This window comes from Diachasmimorpha longicaudata, chromosome 14 (genome assembly GCF_034640455.1).
Source record: "Diachasmimorpha longicaudata isolate KC_UGA_2023 chromosome 14, iyDiaLong2, whole genome shotgun sequence".
Lineage (NCBI taxonomy): Eukaryota > Metazoa > Arthropoda > Insecta > Hymenoptera > Braconidae > Diachasmimorpha > Diachasmimorpha longicaudata.
In genome coordinates, this window is record NC_087238.1 from 6,627,469 (window position 1) to 6,649,494 (window position 22,026).

At 40.9% G+C, this 22,026-nt stretch overlaps 3 protein-coding genes across 9 annotated transcripts in view; 1 reads left to right on the top strand and 2 right to left on the bottom strand.

Annotated features, from left to right (window-relative positions):
- Nucleotides 1-22,026, bottom strand: part of LOC135169045 (uncharacterized) — a 63,899-nt gene that overhangs the window by 40,733 nt on the left and 1,140 nt on the right. For 2 of the 3 annotated variants that reach the window (XR_010300150.1, XR_010300149.1), the window contains exon 2: nucleotides 12,852-12,990. Coding sequence is in view for 1 of the 3 variants with exons in the window: in XM_064133730.1 (XP_063989800.1) it covers nucleotides 2,279-2,439; nucleotides 11,168-11,273; nucleotides 11,368-11,428; nucleotides 12,852-12,982 (459 nt within the window). In the remaining 2 variants the exon portion in view is untranslated. Of the gene's footprint in view, nucleotides 1-1,720; nucleotides 2,440-11,167; nucleotides 11,274-11,367; nucleotides 11,429-12,851; nucleotides 12,991-22,026 lie in introns of those variants that run through there. The other variant, XM_064133730.1, reaches the window with a different exon arrangement.
- The window catches only part of LOC135169049 (uncharacterized), a 48,792-nt gene continuing 41,886 nt past the window's right edge, over nucleotides 15,121-22,026 (top strand). For all 5 annotated transcript variants that reach the window (XR_010300154.1, XR_010300153.1, XR_010300152.1 and 2 more), the window contains exon 1: nucleotides 15,121-15,643. The gene's annotated coding sequence lies outside the window, so the exon portion shown is untranslated. The remainder of the gene's footprint in view (nucleotides 15,644-22,026) is intronic.
- On the bottom strand, nucleotides 15,676-21,394 carry LOC135169039 (zinc finger protein Elbow). The gene is made up of 2 exons (XM_064133719.1): nucleotides 20,619-21,394; nucleotides 15,676-18,886 (listed from the first exon to the last, which is right to left on the bottom strand). The coding sequence occupies exons 1-2, from the start codon at nucleotides 20,676-20,678 to the stop codon at nucleotides 17,489-17,491; spliced, it is 1,458 nt and encodes a 485-aa protein (XP_063989789.1). The 5' UTR covers nucleotides 20,679-21,394; the 3' UTR covers nucleotides 15,676-17,488.

The following is a 22,026-nucleotide window of genomic DNA, read 5'->3' on the forward strand; positions in this document are numbered from 1 at the left end:
AGCAGCCGACGATTACCTCTAATGCACTGACGTGTCGGCATACATTCTATCTCTCTACATCGTTCGTCCCTTGTTCGCTATGTGATGAGTATAGATTGTCGACATTACTCTATCATCACCTGCTCTCATGTCCTATTTCTCATCTCATTGGTAATTTCATAAGGCTCAATAACTTTGTGATGTCTTCCTTCGATGAAAGAACAACGTCTTGTATTTAATCATCACTTGGATGGAGTGTATCGCATCATTATACACAAATTACCGCACATATGCGATCAATTGAGTTTGGAATTTTCCGTAAGTGTTAGAAGTCTTTACTTTTCCATTTCAATATTTTTTAAAATTTAATTTCATCAGTAGTCCATTGAAATTAATCATTTCGCGTCATATAGTAACACCCACAGTTGATTGTGGTCGAGTGAAATATCGCCATGTAGGAAATTATGTCCGACGTTACACTCCATATGGATCACTTCGCTTACTTTGCAATGTGTGTAATTTATTTATTGCCACAAGGGAGGGAACGAAGAACAGTTGGGGCTATACCGATCGTCAATAATGCAAACGTGATGAAAGGAATGTTGTATCCGTCTTCGCGAACTACTTATGAGTGTATAAATTTTAAAGCCGCGTGAAAACGTTGTGGAGAATTTACAGAAAGAGAATATCACTTCCAATAATGCACGTTTTTATTTCGCCCGCGTCTTGATTGAAATAATGATTGGATGAATGGTTCAGTGCTGTGGAGACTATTTCTATGTTATTTATGAGAATATTTTTATCTAGTGGTTTCTCATGTCTCGCCACGATGGTGTGGTTACCGTCAAATTTTGGAGAATATAGTGAGAATTATTTTTAAATCGCGATGGACTTTTCAAATACCAAGTGTTCCCGGGAACTGGTAATTTTTTTTTACTTTTGGAGTAAGAAATTTTGCGTCACTCAGCCGTACGATATTGGCTCGTATTTATAAAAAGAAAATCGAAAAAAAATGTACGATAAACGCTAGGGGCGCGGGGCCACGTCAACCATTAAACAACAGTGGTGACCACCACTGTGTATTCTATTGACTACTTTCCTCCCTGCTGACCGTTTATTATTACACTTGATGTCGCACAACTTTGCAGAGGCCCTGAATGGAAGGCCATGTGGTGCTTTTCACATGCAAGTGAGCGTTCAATTTTGTAGCTCAAACTTCAACAGACTCTTCAAGTCGATTGTCTTTGAATTGTTTATTACAACCCCCTTTCGCCTCGCTTTTGAAGGGAGGCAAAAATAAAGACGAAGGGATGAAACTCCGATGGATGGGGGGGGGGGGCGGGGGGTTGTTGTCTGAGAAGTGATGGGGAGAGAGGAAACTTTATTCCTCGGTGAATAAATAGAGCGGGTGAGGATGATGTTGATATGCGTGTGAGAATGATGAAAGCCGCCCTCCCGTGTGTATTTCACGTACCACTGGAACATAAAGAGACGCAACAGGGGCTCATGGAGGGGATTATAACGCGATAACCACAGAGTGCAGCTGGCGCAGTCACATTTCGACTTTACACTTGAGTAATTGCCGATGAACAAACATCGGCTCGTGTGGCGACCAAGTGGTCACGTGAAAAAAAAAATTGATGCAGGGACATCTACCAGTGATTACCCGAGGAGGGATGACGGGGAGAATTTTTTCGGTGGATTTCTCATTTTTCATGAAGTATTCAAATAATTTTAGTTTTCCCAGTTCTCGGAGCAGATTTCTTCTAGACAATTACCGTTATTTTGCACCCCAATTATTCACCCTCTGTACCTCAATAAATTCTCACCTGCAATCGCCGCAGTTCCCATAAGAATAAATATTGTATAATAAAAGAAAATCCCAAGTACTAAATATTTTGCACACAACCACTGGGGGTTCTTTATTATTCATCCACCCTCAGGGGAATCTCCCCAGGAATTTTCCTTTATAAGCAGGTAGTTCCCCCTTATTACCATGGTAAAACACGCTTTTGGTATTTAATTTGTGGTTTTGGCTCACAACGAGCAATAACTCCAGTGATTTTGGAATGCACCTCAAGGGGTTCTTACTAACTCACCATGGCAGACTAATCTCCCTCTTTTCCATTATCGATGAGTAGGTCGAGGGGGAGGGCGAGCTTCACCACCCCCTCGTGGGTCCTGAGCCACCACATTTATGCATGACCGCGTACATAATAGGCTCCTTTTCACCGCAGGTCTTATTAAAATTTCTGATCCGCTGGAGGTGAACGGTATGCAAATTGCTTCGTGGCTCTGTCTACTCCATGGGGCGAGGGAACGGGGAGGAGGGCCTTGAGGGGAAAAAAAGGAGAATCGCGATCAATGCAGTAATCGAATACTCATTTTCCCAGTAAATTATGCAATGCTGAAGGATGACGGACTGTAAGAGCAAATGAGGAAAATCGTCGAACTGGGAAACTAAAAAAAAAATGAAAATATCGAATTAGCAATTACGAATAAAATACTAGAGGTGTAAAGGTGCATCAAGTAATTTTCATCGTCTCGTTATCGTACACATTAATGAGCTGAATGCGCTTCATCATTGCGATAATCTTGAATGAATATAGAATAATAAAAAAAAAATACAACGGTCGCGATTGTTATCACGCTGAATTGTTGTGAAAATAAAATAAAAATGATAGTCAGGTATTTTGAAATAATTAATTTAATGATGGCAATTAAAGTGCAGTTGCTGTGTGTGTAATGGGTGTACACTGACGTTTCAACGATAAGTCTAACTGCAATTGTGTCGGTATGAATTAGCCCCGGTGTCTGCCACTGATGGCGGCGTCAACATTAATAATGAAACTTTCTCAATAATTTGATTTGGCGTTGCCTGTTAAGCGTAATGAATCTCGCGTGCAGTTAATTATTATCTGCGCGTGAATCCGCGAGTCTGAAAAGGTAAACTGGGTTTGCAAGAGGAAACAAAAAAAATTCAGGGGGGGGGGGAGGCCAAAAAAATTTGCCAATAAAAAATTCCAACTTCTGAACTTAATTATTTCGATAGGGCATTGGAGAATTTCTGCACTTGGACTAATTAATACTGGCTTTTCTCGTTCATTAGGGGGCAAACTGTGGGGACTTGGGTATTCTTTGATCGTGAGATTCAGCCATCCACTGGTGGATTTATTTTCCATTTATTTTTCCATTGAGTCCTAGGGGAATTGATGGAAAATGCTTGAAGGAGTTCCTATGAACATCACCAGGCCAGGAATATCAAGATGACAAATCTGACAATGAAGTTTTCTTCTTTTTATCACAGAAAAAAATTATATTTCCAAAATGACCTTTCAAAAAAATCTGAAAAAAATAAAGATACGATATCTTCAGCCCTCCAATCATAAAAAAAAACTTGGATTTACTTTCGAGAAAAGGGGGGTCAGTCACTGGCCCAAGGGGCATGGAAAACCGTATCTATTTCTCGTGTTTCTGTAAATCAAGTGAAGGAATTCTCCCTAAACGTGTGCAACACGAATTCCAGAGATACCGCAGCCTCGTTGACCCGTCTTCTAAGTCTCACCCTCCCTCGAATTCCCGTTCAAAATTAACCTTCCCTATTTCCCACAAAAAAAAACAGCACTATTCGTACAAATTTATCCGCTCTCAGCATTCACGTAAATTTATGTATCGTAAATATTTCCACTACTTTCTTATCGAGCGCAAAATAGTCCACTCACCAGTGCCACCTAGAGTGCCGACATACGTACCCCACAGTTAGCAGTTTATCAGGACAGAAAGTGAGTAAAACAGCGACTTACCTCACCCCCTCATCCTGTGCTTCTAAGAAGGATGAAAATAGGTCGGCTAAATGGCGGAGGTTGGTTGCCTACCAGCAAGACCTATCGTTATACCACTTGCCACCGACCACTGCCAGTTCTCTCCAAACGAGCCCGATGAATTAATTTAATCGTTAAGGCGGCATCTAATTAACCAAAGTCCGTGAGTTAGGAACCCAGGAGGAAAACTGTTTGAGGTAAAACAATAAAACAAGCACTCACGGTGGGTCGCCTCGAGTGGAGACCAGTTGCTAGCTAAATAATTAGTTGACGTTCTGAGGAAGCACTCGGTCTTTACGACTGTACGAGAAAATTGCTTCATCAAATGGGGATTTACGGATTTTTTCAAAATGATGAAACGTTCATCTCAAATTCCCTGCTTTAAAAACGGCATTTTATGAACTAATCAATTTTTTTTCTTGAGAATCCAACAAGTGTATGAATTTTTTAATTACAAAAAATAATTTTTCCTTTTCATCTATAGAGGAGTCGGTTGATCGCTACTGTTTCAAAGATTTACGATACACTTTTAGAGTCAGAGATTTCACTTGTCATTAGACCTCCCTCCCCCATGCACATCATCCCTGGCACCGACGGGATTGCTTTCCGGTGTGAGACTTTTAATATTGCCTGGTATGCAATGATTGGCAGAATATACAGTCATGCCCAAGACAGACTGTGAGAGAAAAGTACTATGTAAATAAATAGGGAGGAGATGAATGATGGTGAGTGGAGAGAAAACGAGACGAGAAATGCGAGGAAGTTGTGGTGCGCGGTAGTTTAGACATTTGTATTATTCAGGAGCTCGATGAGAGAGCACCGGTCGCGTTCCCATCGTGGCATTCAGTTTCTATGATACTCAGCCATTGGATAAACCACTGTTTCTGGATGGACGGGTGGGGCGCCAATTCCAAAGGGCAGAGGGAGTACCTAACAATTGCTTAACAAATCGCTGCTCAGACATTTCCGGGAATAAATAAACTGCCGATGTGGTCATGGTACGCGCGCTTGTTGCCACCACGGAATAGTGAACTGCAATTCAAACGTTATTCTCTCCTATACGCTGGGGCATGGAAAGCTCAAATAACCAGGCAAGTTGAGAAAGGTTGAGCGATTTGGAGATGTGGGGTATGAGAGTTACGGGAAATTCTTTGTGGATGACTCTCTAACGGAGGATTTTGTATGGGAAATAGTCGGAATGAAGGTTTTGGGAATTTTGAGGGGAGGAAAACTGCAGGTGCACTAGTTTATAGGACGATTCATTGTACGCTGGAATGTTTCATTTTGATGCTCGCAATAAAATTCTCTCAAAATTATCGAAAAAGGATTTTCCTGATTGAAATCTTGATCGTCTTGGTGATTCCACTCTTGTGGAGGTTACAGCTTCCTCTGCGATTGCCAAGGAATGTCAGGGATCTTTCTAAGGCGTATGTATATGAAATCTTTGTTCGACGATTACATTACCTACCTCCCCATGGCCAGCAGATGGTCTTGAAAAATTTTCAACAAATCAGGACTTGTCCACAGAACTTCTACAAGGCCTTTACAGCCTTCTCATAATCTTCATATGACCAGCAGTTATAATTCGAGTCCCTCAGGTACATAATATTAAACATAAACTGTATGTTGATGCAGTAATGGGCGATCCGCTGTCTAACCTAAGCCGTTCCGTATCTCCTGGCGGAGACTCTTGCTTCCCAATTTCACAGGCGTCTTTCCTCACTATCTCAATTAATAAAATTATTTTATGCGTTTATAGTGTCTTAATATTTGAATTCATAATGTATATAATTCGGAAAACTATTAACAACAATATACAATATTCATTTGTTCTTCATTGATTGAAAAACAACAGAAATTTTATAATGAAACTGTGAACATTGGAATACAAATGTGGACATTGAAATAGAGGCATGGGTGCCGCAAAAACCACTATGAACATCGACACGATGGGATCAGAGAATAATAAAACTAGTTTCAAAAGTTTTACCCATCGGCGAACCTCGGATATACCGCTAGCGTTTGAACTGACTGCCTGCCTGCACATACCACACAGCAGCCACTCGTTAAACGCGTCACGTATGGACGGGATAAATCGGATCCAATATCAATTTCGGTAAATATTTTACGTATATACGGCAAACGCCAGGAGGGGGCAGGGAACCCCGACTGAGGGAGCAATTTACGAGCGATACGCGAGCACCAAAAGTTTTCATTAAAAGCGTTATTCATTCGTGCGGTTTATGGAAGTGGAAGAGCAGTTGTGATAACGTGTATAATGAAAGGGTGCCCTAGTTATTGACCACCAGGGAGGTTAGGCTTTTATTTTGTTGGTGTTTAAGCATCTGGTAAACTATATGACATTCCAATCACGGAATTTTTTTTATCGGCAAATGAAAAATTACTCTGCAAATAAGAAAAATTTTCACCCTCAAAAATTACGTTCTGTTCCTTCATTATTCATCGGTAATTTCTATTGTACATAATTAATTTAATGTTCAGTCACCGGAGAATTAGTTTGCCCGGAATTTCAGAGCAAATTTATTTTGAAACAAATTACATGATAAATAATTACTCGAAATATTGACAGCTGGTATGGGAAAAGTTTCCAAATCCCACAATACAATTTTTCATGCTCCCACACATAAGAGTGCCCTCGGAAACACTATCACATTTGAAATAAAACCAGGGTGGGTAGTCACGAAGGATTGTTGCAAGTTGGTGTGCCTACACCGGAGTACATGCATGCAGAGTAGTTTCATTGGGTAAATGAGGTTTTGCGCCTTGTTTGCGGAGTACCAGGAGGTGATACCCCGAACACGCAGTGCATAATGCGCTTGGTCACTTTTTCCAAGATAAAAGTGACGGTCCAGGAGAGGATGGAGAAGGGATAGCCAGCCACTATAACCGGGCTGTGTGTGTTTGCTCGGTCGCAAGAGGACACAGGAGAGAATCAGATAACACCTCGCCAAGTTCTCTCGGGAGTATTGGTCGATTCGGACTCCAAATGCGATTCACATCCAGCGGAGGAGGGCAAAGAGGATCCGGACTCCCCCTCACCCCTCAGCAACCCTGCAATCACCTCTCTTGAGCATTGCAGGAGTGCAGGAGCACGCGATGGTAGCAGTGAGGCAGCAACAATAACTCGACAAGTCGATACGACGCATAGATAGAGGGCCCATTATCATAATACCCAATGGGGAGAATGTAGAAGGATACCCATGGGGTATTTTGCGACGAGCTATACCCTGTTGTGAGATACGGTAGACCACTGTTGTTGGTGACTTAGTGAGCGCCACCCAGGAGGAGAGGTATCTTGACCGGTTGTACGGGGGCTATCGTGAGGGAGAGAGAGAGAGAAAGAGGAAGAGCGACCCGACCGCCCACGAGTACAGGATATCCCATGAATTCGGGATGAAGAATCAGGATATTCAGCTGTTTGTAGTTCAATCCCGCTGGGATTTTGTCAATAATATATTTCTGAAGGGTGGTTGAGATAACCCAGCAAGTGTTGCCCTACAACAACTCAATGTGAAAATTCGATTAATTAATTTTCTGGGTTTTTTATATCTGGATAAATATCCTAATCTATGTTCGTTTAATCCATCGGTTTTATTATGACTGTTCAGAAGTGAACGACAAATAGTCATCCCCTCAATTGATTTTTGAAGAACGTCAGTTGTCTCGGAAAAGGGAGAGGAAAAAATAATAAAATCGTCGAGGAACGTAAACGACTGGTAGTACGTGTTTGAAGGGTACAATAAAATGTAAATGCGTGGCAATTGGTCCACCCTCAAGATGGTTAATACGAAAGATAGTAAGGGTGGAGAGATGGGGTGCAAAGAGGTAAGACTGTGGCTGTGAAAGTACTCAGGACTAAGCCAACCCAATGGCGAGTGAGTGTGGTAAGTGGCTCCGGGGACTCTCAGGCGTCATTCGCATGAGTAACGACAGAGATAACGTTGTATAACGTTTTCGGGCTGGCTGACTATAAAACAACCCTTAGTAATTTATAGTCCATAATTCGTATCGGGGTAATTTTCACTGAGCTGAGTAAATGGATGAAGGGGATGTCGATTTTTCGGAAAAATCAGGCCATTTGGGGAAATATGGTGGGTTGTTGAATCGAGGGTGATAATAAATTATCTTCATTGTTTTTTTCTTCTTTAGGTATTTAAATCGTTGAAGGTACTAGAAAATAATTTTTTAAATAAATATTGGTTATATTAATTTGAAAATTAATTATACAATTTCCAGATAAATCACCCGGTAGGAAATAAATCATGCCGACAAAATGAAAAAAAGGGCATGAAACACTCCCTAATTTTCCCTCATAAAAGCGTAATATCTCAATAAAGAATGGCCAATAAAATATTTTAAACATCATAAAAAATGCATAGCCTGCAATAACGGGAGAAGAAAAACAAAATAATGTAAAAGTGGTGGTGAAAGAGCTCCCGTGTGACGCTGTGCCGCTTAGGTCGGATGTTCGCACTTTTATTTACCGAGGTACGAGTTCCACTTACACGGAAAGTTTAAAGCTCGTCGGTACGTGGGTGCATGTCACCCCCTCACACCCGTACCGGTGTGTCGCCTCATCGTCTGGCTCCAATGTCCCGTCGAGAATATTGCACGGTTGGCTGTAAAGCGCGCACAGAAAAAAGGTGCGCCCCCGTTGGTATTAGATATCAACGCATCCGGTCGTGCCTCAAGACGCCGAGTACTCCACGGAGAGCTATCAGACTGATAGAATATGTTCAGAAGCTGTACCTACCTCCTTGTATAACCCCCCTCCCCTCTCACTTCACATTTTTATACCTCTTCATACACTCACTTCGTTTTTCCAATGTCTGCGAAACCGATTACCATACATACTGCTTTATCTCCTGGTGCTTTTATCGCTTTCTGACTTATGTTCTGCAAAGAGCTTTTTATTTAGAGGTTAAAATACGCCTTTGGTAGGAGCATATGAATTTTATAACCAAGGCAATTTGCCAATTAATTTCGGAACATTATAAAAATCAGATAAGCCATTTTTCATTCAACTCCTCATCGCCTCGGGGCTATGATTTAAAAAATTTCTATAAATTCATTGTTTTTCCTCCAACTGAACGCATGATTCAACTTTTTTAACGTTCCATTGAATGCAATTTAATTGAAATTCTCTGTTTATTCACCAAAAATGATTGTTTTTATTCCCGTGTATTATTCGATTGAATGGAGCATCGTATCTACTGCGAATTTATGGAAATAAAGAGTTGGTTGTTAAACGGCTTGCTGGTTCGTATCATCAACTTAGTTATCATGCATCACTTCGTCAGGCCAATCGAAATTGAATTGTTATCGACTCACTTGATTTTCAGCTAAAGAGTAAAATATTTGTTGAAATACCATGAAATATCACGTGTTGCGCCCATCGAATCGGTGACGCGTGTGTAACAACTACGCACGACGTGGATAAATGTATAATTGTAGAGCTCACACTGCGGAATTGTGAATTTCCCGGAAAGCCGTGTAACTGATCTTTATCGATATAGCTGTGAAAATTGCGGGTATCTAACGAGATTTACCTAATCACCGGTATTTCACCGTATACTCTTGCTCCAGCCTTGGCCCGAGGTTATCACAAGCCGGATAGAGCTACTAGTAAACTGGGACAAGAGTGAGGTATCACCTGGCATTTGTCAAATTATTTTCTTTTTAGCTAGAATCATTACAGATAGCATCTCCCACACATTCCATCATGGTGACCCATCAACCTGTCAAGATATTTTCAATTTTCAAGCTCAACCTTCTAATACCTGGCTCCTTTTTTAATTGTATTGAATTAACGGTGATCGAATATAATTGACACCTAATTGATGTGCACGGGCAATGAGTCATTCTTAATCTTCCATTCGCCATCGCTCAAAAATCAACTCAACAAGAATAAAAACAATGCTGCCAGGATTCCCTCAGCTGATTACGTAGGATTACCCCTTAAAAAATAACCTCTAACCGGGTGAGGCAATATCAATGGTCAGAGCTATCGGAACGACGAGATGAGGCCCGGGGTGAGGGGCATATACAGAAGATAATGATCGAAAATAACAGGAATCACATAAATGTGTAATCATGCGGCATCGAGCCATAATACTGGTGCGGTGTATAACCAAGCCTCCAACCTCGGTACCTCCACTGATGATGGGGTTTACGAAGAAGAAGAAGAAGGTTCTATTGGGCTTCGTGCGCCGGTATCGAACACCAAGGATAACGTATACATTGTAGAAATACCCACGGGGATGATCCCAGCGCGAAGACACGCGCATTACGATAATGACCCTCATTACCCCTGAGATTATAGAATTAGGACGTGCATGGGGGGAGGGTGTTCATAAATCAAGACGGGTTGAGAGGGCGCATTGATCCTGATCAATAAGTGAACGCGTGCCAGTTTTACATTATTCCTTGAAAATTGATACAGTCATTTGCGGACTGAGTCGCTAATTTTTTTTCCTTTGCTCGTTTTTTTAAACCTTGGAAAGCTCTAATTGAATTCCGTGAAAGAATGTTCTCATTTTCTCAACAATTGTTTATCATTTTTTTCCCCATCATTTTTCTTGAACATTTCAGAATGATGAACGGAAAAAAAAGTGACAGGGCCAAGAAACATTTTCGTATGAAAAAAGATGGTAGACTCACATCTCCAACCGCGAAGTCATCATTGCCTTTCACGGCCTCCTACTGTTCAAGGGGTGTATGGGCCTGGCTGTCAGGTCTCCGTGTACAAACCGGACATTAATTACGACTGAAAAAGATTAATGAGAAAATGGTGCGTGCAAGCAGCAACGGATAATCGACCTTATGCGAAAAGCTGAGTCACTCCAGCACCAACAGAGTTAGTCCCTCTATAATACCCCGAAGCCATATCTCCGACCAACAGTCACGCACAACATATTTCTTCTCAATTCTATTCACATCCTAACCTCAAAAACTCAATACAAATGCATTGGAAATTTGTTGTACCGGGGGAGAGCAAAGAATTTTGATGGGGAGTTGTGTGTGAACTGAGCGTGATCAATGCCCCTACCATCATCGATCATATTGCCGATTTTTTCTCTGATTAAACATACGAAAAGATGACTTATCACATTTTTCCAGATTTTTTTATCCGTTCATGTGAGTAGCCATATTTTTTTTTAAATTTCATTTTCAAATGCTCCTAAAATTTCAGAAAATAAATCGAAAAAATCATTCATAGGGAATACCTCAGCCACAATAATTGAAAAAATTGTCAATAATTTTTGGTAAATTATTCCCAGAAACTACTGCAACACGATGAAACGATTAATCACCTGAACTCACGCGCGGCATCATAAAAGCCTCACCAGTATCCCGACATATAAGTGACACCACAATGGCGAACGATTGTGTCGGTGTTGTGGGGCGTCGGGTCGCCCGGAACACGTCACTCATTTGCCCCTCGGTGTGTCCCTGTCCCTCCACCATCAATGATTAATTAGTTTCTTTCTCGATGACATAGTACGTCTCTCTTTCACTACCATTCATCCCCCTCCATAGTACTTACGACGAAACAGTGAGGATGATTGAGGAGCCCCTGATGGCCGCGAAGGTGACTCGATCGATTTCTAGATTAAAAAAAAAAAAACAGTCTAATCGGTAGTTTGGAAATAATGATAAAAATCATCTTTTCTAATCAGTCATTGCTCAACCATCAGCCATGAAATGGCTGAGTAAAGTGTTTGCGAAATAATTTACCGTTAACAGTCAGTAATTTTTTTAGGGTCCCTGGCAATATATTTGAATAATTATTATTTCGATAATTGATTGTCCACTATCAGTATATTTTATCATCAGATATGAATGGCAAACAATGATCCCGCCCTGCTCTCGTCGGCAGCCTCCAGTTTTTTTATCTCTTTCCACTACTTCCTTTGTTTGTTTGACTACAATGTTTCAAGTAGCATCCAGGTAATCGCGAAAATGCACGATTGAGGGGAATAGTGAATTCCGGAGTACAAAGGGAGAGCACTCGTCGCTTACTCTGATTACTCTGGGCGTTGTTTTATTGCCCCTGTAGCTCCCTTCGTCTGCTCCAGTCGCTCCTGCGGTTTGAAATCGCTTTGCTTTCACACGGAGAAGAGCACACGCCACTTTTACAGGGGTCGGGGAGGGTGAGGGGCAGGAGTTGTACCGAAAGTCATCGCGAATCACTATTTACATCAGGCAGTGTGACGAGACAAGGAGCAATATCCCCTCTGTATATTTTTTTCAATCTTTTGTATGCCGCTTTCGGTATGAAACACTCTTGAGAGATGCAGGAGAGGCTCAATCTATTGTTCCTGGCAGCGAGTGATTGAACGCGCCTGAACATTGCGTGCATTCACTCTTGTGGTGAATGTCTACTGTGAAACCTCCTTTGTAGTATCAATCATGATGGGCTGATGTGGTCTAGATCGTTGGGATCAGGCAGGAGAGATGAAAAAGTTTCATGGTAATTTTTTTCCAGGAAATAGATTCTTTTTGGGCGGTTGGTAGATTGGAGATTGAAAGAAACCTGTAAACGCAGCTTTATTTTTTTTTCGTTATATTTTCAATGCTTCGATACTCGTAAAAAAGTAAAATTTCCATTATTTTGTCGCTTCTGGGGGCACCGCAAACAGCCACGTGATCAAAAATATCGAAAATAGTGGAGAAAATATTTATAGCTCAACTGATGGAAATATTATTATAAATGTTTTCATCAATAAAACATTTTTCCTACATATTTTATATATTTTAAATGTTTCTACTCTGGTGGCAGGGACTGAAAGAGATATTTTCATCATATATTGTCGAGAAAAAAAATGTTCTCGCTCTGGCAACTTATCCAGAGTCAATATCGCTCTTGAAATCCGAACGACGTTCTCATACAACATAATTCCCACCCAGTGAAAATTCCCATCCGTGCACAGACGCGAGAGAATAAGTCGATTTATTTTCATAGCTCCAGGGGCAACTGAAGAGAACGTTAGTGAATTTCCGGACGGAGTTGCTCGTCAGGCAAATTACCTTTGGGCTTTGATTGGCCGGGCGTAACAAAAAAGATTGGCCGGGTATAGATAGTTTGCCCTGCGGCCATTCGAAATTCCATTTGCATCTCTTCCGTACACACATCCGTCTAATCGTCCAGTCAAATTCATCAAGTTTTCTGGAAATAAAAAAAAACAGTGGTAAGGGAAAAAGTTGATTTTCATTTTTGCACTGGTTGCCTGCTCGAATTCCCAGAGTGACTGCGGAGAACTCAATTAACTTGCGGAGGACCTCGAGGCCCTACGGGCAAAGCGTGGTCATCCGAGCGGTCGTCGAATATAACCTGCAAGGGATGTGGACGCCCCGCATAAACGAGTTATCGTGACTTAACTCGGTTAGGGTGATTGGTTCGCGCGCGATTAGGAAACAATTACCGGCTGGCTAACGACATTAAGTGCCTCGGGGGATTTATATACACTGCCTTTCATTTCTAGACTGACGGAGAGTGATTTTCATTATTGACGGATGCACTTTTTCGCTTGAAAAGGGCTGATATTATGAAAGAAATTGTCTGTAAAAATTCTAGAATGACTCGTGAAAAACAAACTCTCGCCATTATTTCAAATGTTCATAATTCTCTATTAAACACCTTTCCTTATTCAAGACTATTTTTTCCGCTTGCTAGAAACCGTTGAATAAATTAATCGCCCAATGAGTATTCATCAAAATATAAGTTGAGTTATTTGCACAACATAATTTACCAATGATGCCCAGGGGGTACCTTGAAATACGGAGAAAATCAACCAACTACTAGGGTTCGATAATCAATCACAATGAGGATTAATAGAAAAAAAATCCCCGGCCACAAGCAGTCGGAAGTGAAGGAACATTTGTGCCCTCTCCGTTGACAATATTCATTGGAACGAATGAGTGATCTGGAAGAACACACCCAAATGTCGAGCCATTGCCTAGGTGCACCGTTAAAATTGATTATGTCAGGCATACTATGGTGCAGGGTTCACACACGACGAATGAACGCACTGGGGTGATGACGAGTTCTTTTAAACCTCTCCATTGAAATAATAAACGAGTGCACTCCCCACTGGGCGCATCACTTTTCGTGTTTACCAGCGGTTTCCACTCCTCCTAAATAAGCCCTTCTGACACGTTTCTATTATTTATACTTTTGACCATCATCTCGTCATAAATATAAATTCAATATAAACTGTACCATATAAATAGATTGCCATGTATATCTTATAATATAAAATTTGACAGAATAAATTCCTATGGATTTATTCTGCTTTTAATAACTTCCAAGGGCCGCCGTGCCCGTCTAATTTTATATTGGCGTCTCCAATAGACGCTGGTGTTACCAGACTTCGTTAATAATTGCCATCATATTCTCTTGCCTCTTAAATTTGGCTGCTAAGAATTGGGATAATAATGTAATCCGCGCTAGTTTTCTATTCCAACCGGAAGATATTCGTGGGGAAATAAAATGGGATTTTCATAATATGCCGATTGATATTAAAGCCTCAGTTTCCAGTCTCCGTGCAAATTGTTCGATAAAAAATGAAAAACCTCAATGGAGGAAGAACAGAATTATTCTCTCGTTCAACCTAATGCCTGTCGTCAAGATTGCCTGCAGTCAACTACATTTCTCGTGAATACATTATTCTCGCGGTTGAAAATGGCTTAACGATGCGAATAGGTCAAGTAGATAGTCGCGACATTTGTCCATAAATCACGGAAAGGCCAGAGAAAGTGGCAAAGGGTGAAGTGAAAATAGCGGTGAATGAGAATATCCGCTCTAATCAATTAATTTTTTTTACTTTTCCAATTGATCCGAATGAAGTTCACTACCTATCATGCAAGAGAGAATCAATTCCACTGATCAGTGGAACCAATAATTAATAGTGAATGATTTAATTGGACAGAATAACATGTAAAAAATCTACGAGTTGGTGTTTCTCGATCCTTTATTATCGTTTTTAATAGAAAATATCTCAACTCCACAGTTTTCAAAAGTCCAAAAGAAACTATTTGTTTCATAATAAGAGCAAAAACAATTTGATGTCCTCGTACGCTCGTCCAAACCGCCAGCCCCTGAATAATTTTTTTACGATAACATGCTATGAATAAAGTGACTCAGAGAATGAGCCACAAAATTTTCTATCTTTTCCTGTTACAATAAATTGTTCTGTCGTTCCTGCTATCACTAGGAAAATATGCACATGAATAATTACACATGCCACCGATGTAGTAGAAAAGGCGATAATTTTTTCAAGCTCCATTGCAGTGTTGTTGTGCCATGATGAAGATATGTTCGGTTCATAATGCTAGTTCGATTTTTCTTCAAGATGCGAAGGTCTCAGCCTGTTTTTTTTTTCATTTTACTCTGTTGCTAGCGATCAATAATTTAACTATCCTTCTTTTATTCAGTTATAATTATTTCCGTTCATTAAGTGCACCCCCCGACAAAAAATTGTCTAAGTTTACCATTAATTTATAAAGAAAATCCAAAATCCAGAAAAGAACAAAACATATAAGCCAATCAACCACAAAACTTTCCCAAAAAGTCAACAAAAAAAATGCGAAACAATTTGTATCTCATCACCTTGTGCATTAAACATTTGGGTACCCACTGATTGACCCACAACCATCGGCGATTTGCGGGAGGAAACGAGTTGTCAGGTGGATAAACGTGGAAAATGTTCGGTGCAGTGACGCGAGTCAAAACCACCATTTAACAATTTCAATTAATCTCCCAGGGAAAAAAAAAACGAAACAACAGTGGAAAAACTAGCGAGTGTTTGCACTAAAAAAAGGTAAACATCAACAGAATAATTGATACCGATGATATGATGTAAGAAATGATTTTGTATTTCAGATTGAGATTCAAACAATTTAAAATTAACATAGTAACAATATTAAAACAATTATTCAGAATGCTGTGAAGAAGTACATATGTTTATCGCATTTTTCATATTTTTCTTCAACTTTTTATCTTAATTAGAGCATCTTCAATGCTTTTTATTTTGTATTCAGTTACTGGTACAATTGATAGACGTAGATTTACACAGATACATCATCGTAAATCGTGTGAGGAACGTCTGGGCATCGGTGAGCAAAGTAATTTTCTTCCTTAGTCACGGGGGCATTTACAATGTCCTCGGGCCAACATTTACTATTAGGAAATAATAAATCTATATTTACACAATCATCTTTTGTCTTGAATATCTATATTCAGATTAGAGGTGCGAGATAATTTCATAAATCATCCTATTAACCATACACGAATTATCAATTTATTGTAACCATTTTTTTGGGGGAAAAATAATAAAGAGCGAGAGAGCTGATGATTCGCGATCGTGATACCAAGTATCGGGGAGAAAAACGTGATTTGAATGAAAGAAAACTAGAGATGATATTAGGTTATCTCGTAAATAAGTACATGGAGAGATCTGTGAAAGTAGTTGCTTATGTTTGATAGGTTTATCGTGACAAAAAATTTACAATTCATACTGAGTAAAACACCCGCGACGAAAAACAGCACAATATTATTTGGCCGTGTTATTGATAAGCGTAAATGTGACTTCTCATTCGTGACGTCATCTCGCATCTCTAATTCAGATTCACCAATTGATTAATCATTTTTATACCACTTCCAGAATTTTTTATTTCACTTAGTGCCGAGTCGTCATGCACCCAGTTATTGAATCATTTTTTATTCGTCGCACTATAATTTAACGATCTCGTTACTAAAAACTTTGGTTACGCAAAAATAGACGCTGATATATATATATATATATATTTATATATATAATATATTCATATATTCATTAGCATTCGTCACCATTACTGCACTTGCCAATGAGCGACTATAAACAAATTTACAGTAATTACAATGATAATTAGTTGAATTGAGATATGATTATAATTTAAGAGTTATGTGTGTGAGTGTACATAGACTGATTACATTAGATTAATTTAAAATTCATCGATTTCAATCAACTTTTTTTCTTCCATCAACCTGTAGGGCGTAGGATTCCGAACAAATTAACTCAAGTTATTTTGAATTACTTTGTACTCATCCTACGATAGAATAAGATATTTAGCTCCAATTATCGTCCACGACGGTAACTATATACAAAAAAAATGTGGCGAGGTACCAATGATATATCCCTCAGTCACTACCAGTCCATACGCACATCCACATTCATCCACACAAATTCGAAATCACAGTTAAACAGTTGGTATTTATTTATCGCTGGGAACTCGCATAAAGGCCAATTGTTTTCACAAAAAATAATGCAAAATATGCTCTAGGATATTTATAATGATTGGAGATTGACGTCGCCAATCTAAAATGATGATCTACGCATATAATTGGACTGTAGGAATTTGTTTTTAAAATTTCCGAATGCATTATCAGTTCAAGAAACTGACGGAATTTTTCTCGAGCGTGAAAAAATATCCAATTTCAGACAGGGATTTTTTTTTAATTGGCGCACCGAAACGAAAAAAATCCAGGTGTTTGAAGAGCTACGAGATGTCTCACAGGCAAAATCAGATGATCTATCACCCCCTTCAACCCGGCATTGAAAATACGAATCTCGCCAACTCATGCAAGTTCCCTAAACTATATTTAACAAAGTTCACAAGGATTCGCTTCAGGGATGCATCCCAGACGCGGCACCAAGACGTGGACCGCCATAGAGTGAATAAGGTGAGAAATAAGGTGGTAGCCCCGCGGCAGCTGCAGCGGCGGCAGCTGAATGAGGATGAGAAGGTGGAAAACCAAGTCCCAATGTCGACAGTGAGTGTTGGAGAAGTGGTGATGGTTTTCCATAAGGATGATAGCGGGCCGTAGCCAGCGGGCTCAAAGGAGGTGTAGGATATGTTCTCGAGAGCAGCGGATGGGTCGGTGGTAATCCTGGTGGTGACAATAAGGATAATGCCTGTGCAGCTGCTGTCGGATCATTAGCTGATACACTGGTATGACTCCTGAGATGTTGCAGTAGCTCCTCAGATGATGAGAATCTTTTTCCGCAATACGCTGTATCACCAGCAATCCAATTGCAGACGAAAGGTAATTGTGATGCAGCTGCAAGTGCAGCTAGTTGTGCGTGTGCATAAGCAGCAGCTGCTGTTGTGTGTACACCCATTGGTCCGTAAGGATTGGCAACACTGGTTTTATGATCACACTGGGCGCAACCCGCTGGACAAGAGGTAGTTGGTGTTGATGCAGATGAGACGGGTATTTTGGCTCCTGTACCTAGTAAATGTGAGTTTAGTTGGCAACCTGTGCAATACGGATCTCGGCAAACCGGTACTAAGGTCTCAGCGCCAGTTGACGTCTTCATTCTGGCGTAACTCAGGTAAGGATTGCCAGCTAGACCACTCTTGAGGGCGGCATGATGCTGAGAGACTAGGGAGCTTGCCATCACATCAATTGGAAGTTGCGGTGGATAGCCTAGGTAGCCGACTGATGTTGCTACGGACGTAGGGATACTAGTGGTTGGCTTGAAGGACCCCAGAGGGATGTCCTTCATCGTTGGATCCATTGACAGAACACCCGGGCTGTACGTCGATTTGGATTGAGGGCTGTTTGTGCCTCGTGACGACACTGGATCCGTTGCTATTGTTGTTCCACCGGACGCACTCGTCCTTGATGCTGGTGACTCTCGTGTTCCCTGATCATTGCCGTTGGGCGTGGCTGTCTTGCGTCCCTGGGGTGTCATTGCCCTTGATGAAGCGCTCTGATTGCTCGAGCAGCGTTTGCTACCGGGTGTTCGGGATCTGCCGGATGCCGAGTGGCTAGACGACGCTCGCTGCTGCTCTTGAGGGCTCGATGCTTTCTCACGTCCTAAACATGACTCGTAGGGCTTGAAACTTGATTTGCCGGGATCAACTGATGCTGTTGGCGATGATTTATCCCGTGACTCCGCTGATTTTGACGGTTTCGTCGATTTTTCCAATGGTGCTAACAGAGATTTCGTCGGTGGATCTGCACCAATCTGACTGCATGTCTTCGCCAACATTGCCAGAGGGCTCTGCTTGGCATCCAACTGAAGTAAACGAAGCAAAGATAATCGTTAGACACAGTCCAATGAATACATGATTGCAGCTAACTCTCGAGTGACTTGAAAATCAGCCAAATTGCACCGTTAAATATGAAGTAAGAGACTAAAGTGTATTCCGTTCAGGTTGTTGGTGAAGTAGTGGTGGGGGATTGAAACTTATGAAAGATTCGCCCGCCTACTTCTCGTGAGGAGGGGCAGGAGGGAAGGAGGGATGATCCAGTGTAGAATAATAATTTACATTCTCTCTAACCAAACTGCTTTCTCTACGGTCCAACTTCATTTGAATGGACGTCGTGAAATTGCTCGGAGGGAAAACCATTTCGCGGATTTAGACCCTGTATAAACGCCCCGTCGAGAGAAGAAATGCTTTTGAGATTTGTTGGATGTGAAGAGAGACAGAAACTAGAGAGGGCCTTTGAAATGGAGCCTCGGGTTTATGACGCGTGCATGAACTATGAGTGATAAAATCTGGTGTGTAAACTCGACCGACTTGAAACTCGTCGCTGGATTTAGATTGTCTGACGATTTGAGAATATCACGTGCTCATTTTCAAATGTTGGAGGCTCGTCAGAATGCACTCAACTATTATCTCCACTCGTCTACTTTATTTCTCGAAAAAAAAAAGGACTTTATTCGGTCGCTGATGATAAAAAAAGAAAAAAAATGAGGTGATTCTTGTGATAGTGGTAAAAAAAAATTAAACTCCCTGGTAATTATACAGGCGAGCATTTGGTGCGCGTTAAATGCCTCCCCCACTACTCCGGCAGAGTGCCAAGTCTCGTTAGAGGAGTCAAACGGTGCATTGAAAAATGCATTTTTTATATTTTCTAATTTTATGAGAAGATGTTTTTTTTAAATATTCATTATTCTTTTAATACCCGAGTGGCTTTTACGACGTTTCGTATTTATAAAACTCGTAATATACTGTGAAAATGTATAAATATGAGTGCAATTGTCAACGCGTCAAATCTACGGTGAGAAATACAAAAGACGTTAAAAAAAAAGCTGTTTCACTTGATTTAGGGGAGTGCACATAAAACCAAGCTCATGCAAAAGACGAAACTTTGCCAACCACTCACTGTCCCACCGGAAATAGTTTACAGAGTCGAGTGGATGAAAAAAAATTTGGAAGTTAATCTAATACGATATAGCAGAATGTGAAAAAAATTTAACAACCTGAAATTTTTCAAGTTTGACTTTTTTTTAAATAAAAAGACGGCTATTCTTATAAAAAAATGAATAAGTGAGTTGTCGGTCGTTCTGTTGGGAATTTTGAAACTTCTGCCGTCGTTTCTGGAATTTCCAATGTGGAGAGAACTATTTACATGCGCCGCGACATTTCAGCGCTTTCGTGAAACGATTTTGCAAGGTATTTTTCCGTTTTAGGAGACACAGTGGTGCACAGCATTTGAGAGTTTGGCATTCTCGGGTTGAAACGGTTGAGGAACATACAAACTGACCAACGACCAATTTGTGTAGTCATTGAAATAAGGGAGATAATGAAACAGGATTAGACTCGGGGTATACTCAATCCCTATAACCGTATTTATTTAACCGTGATTGATTGAAGTGGAAGGGAAATATGGGGTTTTCGCTAAATAATTAAAAGGGACCCATTGACTCAATAATTACGATATTTTTCTGGTCTAATAACTCCAAATTTGACCAACAAACAATTTTATTTAACCTCTACATAACGATAAATAAGTAAACAAACCGTTGTTTGCAGAGGCGGCAGGTATTCCGGACGGAGATACTGATTTGCACTTGTCAGCATGTTTGCAAATAATCCAATTGTTCCGAATAATAAACAAATAAAGCACAGTTCACAGCACTCTCTTTCAGAGCTTCACAAATCACCCTGTAATCCACGTAATAATGGATTTCCCTCTAATCACAGTCGAAGCCATTCACGGCTACGACCGGGTTTTATCAGTGATGACGTCACATTCGTTCATGTAATCCAGATAATTTTTCTTTTTCGAAACGCCGATCTATCACAAAATAATCACAACGGAAAATTTCACGATTCACTGCGACTCGTTTATTCAAATCTTTGATTCACAATTTACGAGTTAAAGAACAAAAAAAACTAAAGCCAACACTAAATGCGACACGAATGGTGCGGGCTTACAGTCGCGACTGTTGACCGTATGGTGGCGGTGGGCAGACAGAGCTTCGCTCAACTCCCCACTACCGCCGGGTGGCTTTCCCCACCAAACGGCGTCCTATAGCGATTCACGCTCACTCCGCTCACCGATGCTACCCCGTCGGCGGGAGACGGGGGGGGGAGGGGGTAGGTGGACGGGCACCGTTGCCTGCCACCACTTCACATTTAGTTTGGCACTCCACTTTGCCCCTGGACTTCCTTCCCCTACAGCGGCCGCGACACGGTGTCGGTCGTGTCCGGGCGGTCGTTGTCGGTTTCGCGCCCCGCCGACACTTTTGCCGAGCAACCGACCCCGCCAACGACGTGTCAACTTGCGCGAAAGACTACTTTCCCCTCTGGCTACCCACCGGCAAACTCCTTCGTCCCCCATCCCCACCCCCGCCGGCGGTGCTTCTTGTACAACCGCGAGGTATAGCCCAACACATTGGCACACTCATTTCTTGTCCGATGGTCGTTACAAAAACCGACCTCGCAGTCGGATAATTGCACTTACCATTATCGCTTGGTGTTATCAATAAGTTATGGGGGAATTTATCATGACCGGGGCTGCCGGAGAAACATTCTGAAATTAGGTGACTTCAGTTTAACAATTTTTTTGTGATTCGGGAGGGAATTTATTTATTTAGAGAATTACTTTGGCTGATTGACTCATTTGTTCGGGATTAGACATGATAACAAAAGATTGATAATATATATTTATAAATTTTATGCTACTGAAGGTCAGATTTTTGCAATAACCCTATTTATTTTACTCAAATGAAGTTTATCTTATTCAGAGAAACCATTTCTCCCGGTGCATGTGTCGAACTCTTGCGCAATTATTCCTTCATTTTAGTTTTTACTGCAGTTGCCAGTAAGGCTATAAAACTATTCATGTTTCTCGGCGTGAAGGAGCATTGGTGATCTGAGCGACTTGATAACAGCTTTAATGGTGGGATTTCTTAGAAAGTACTGT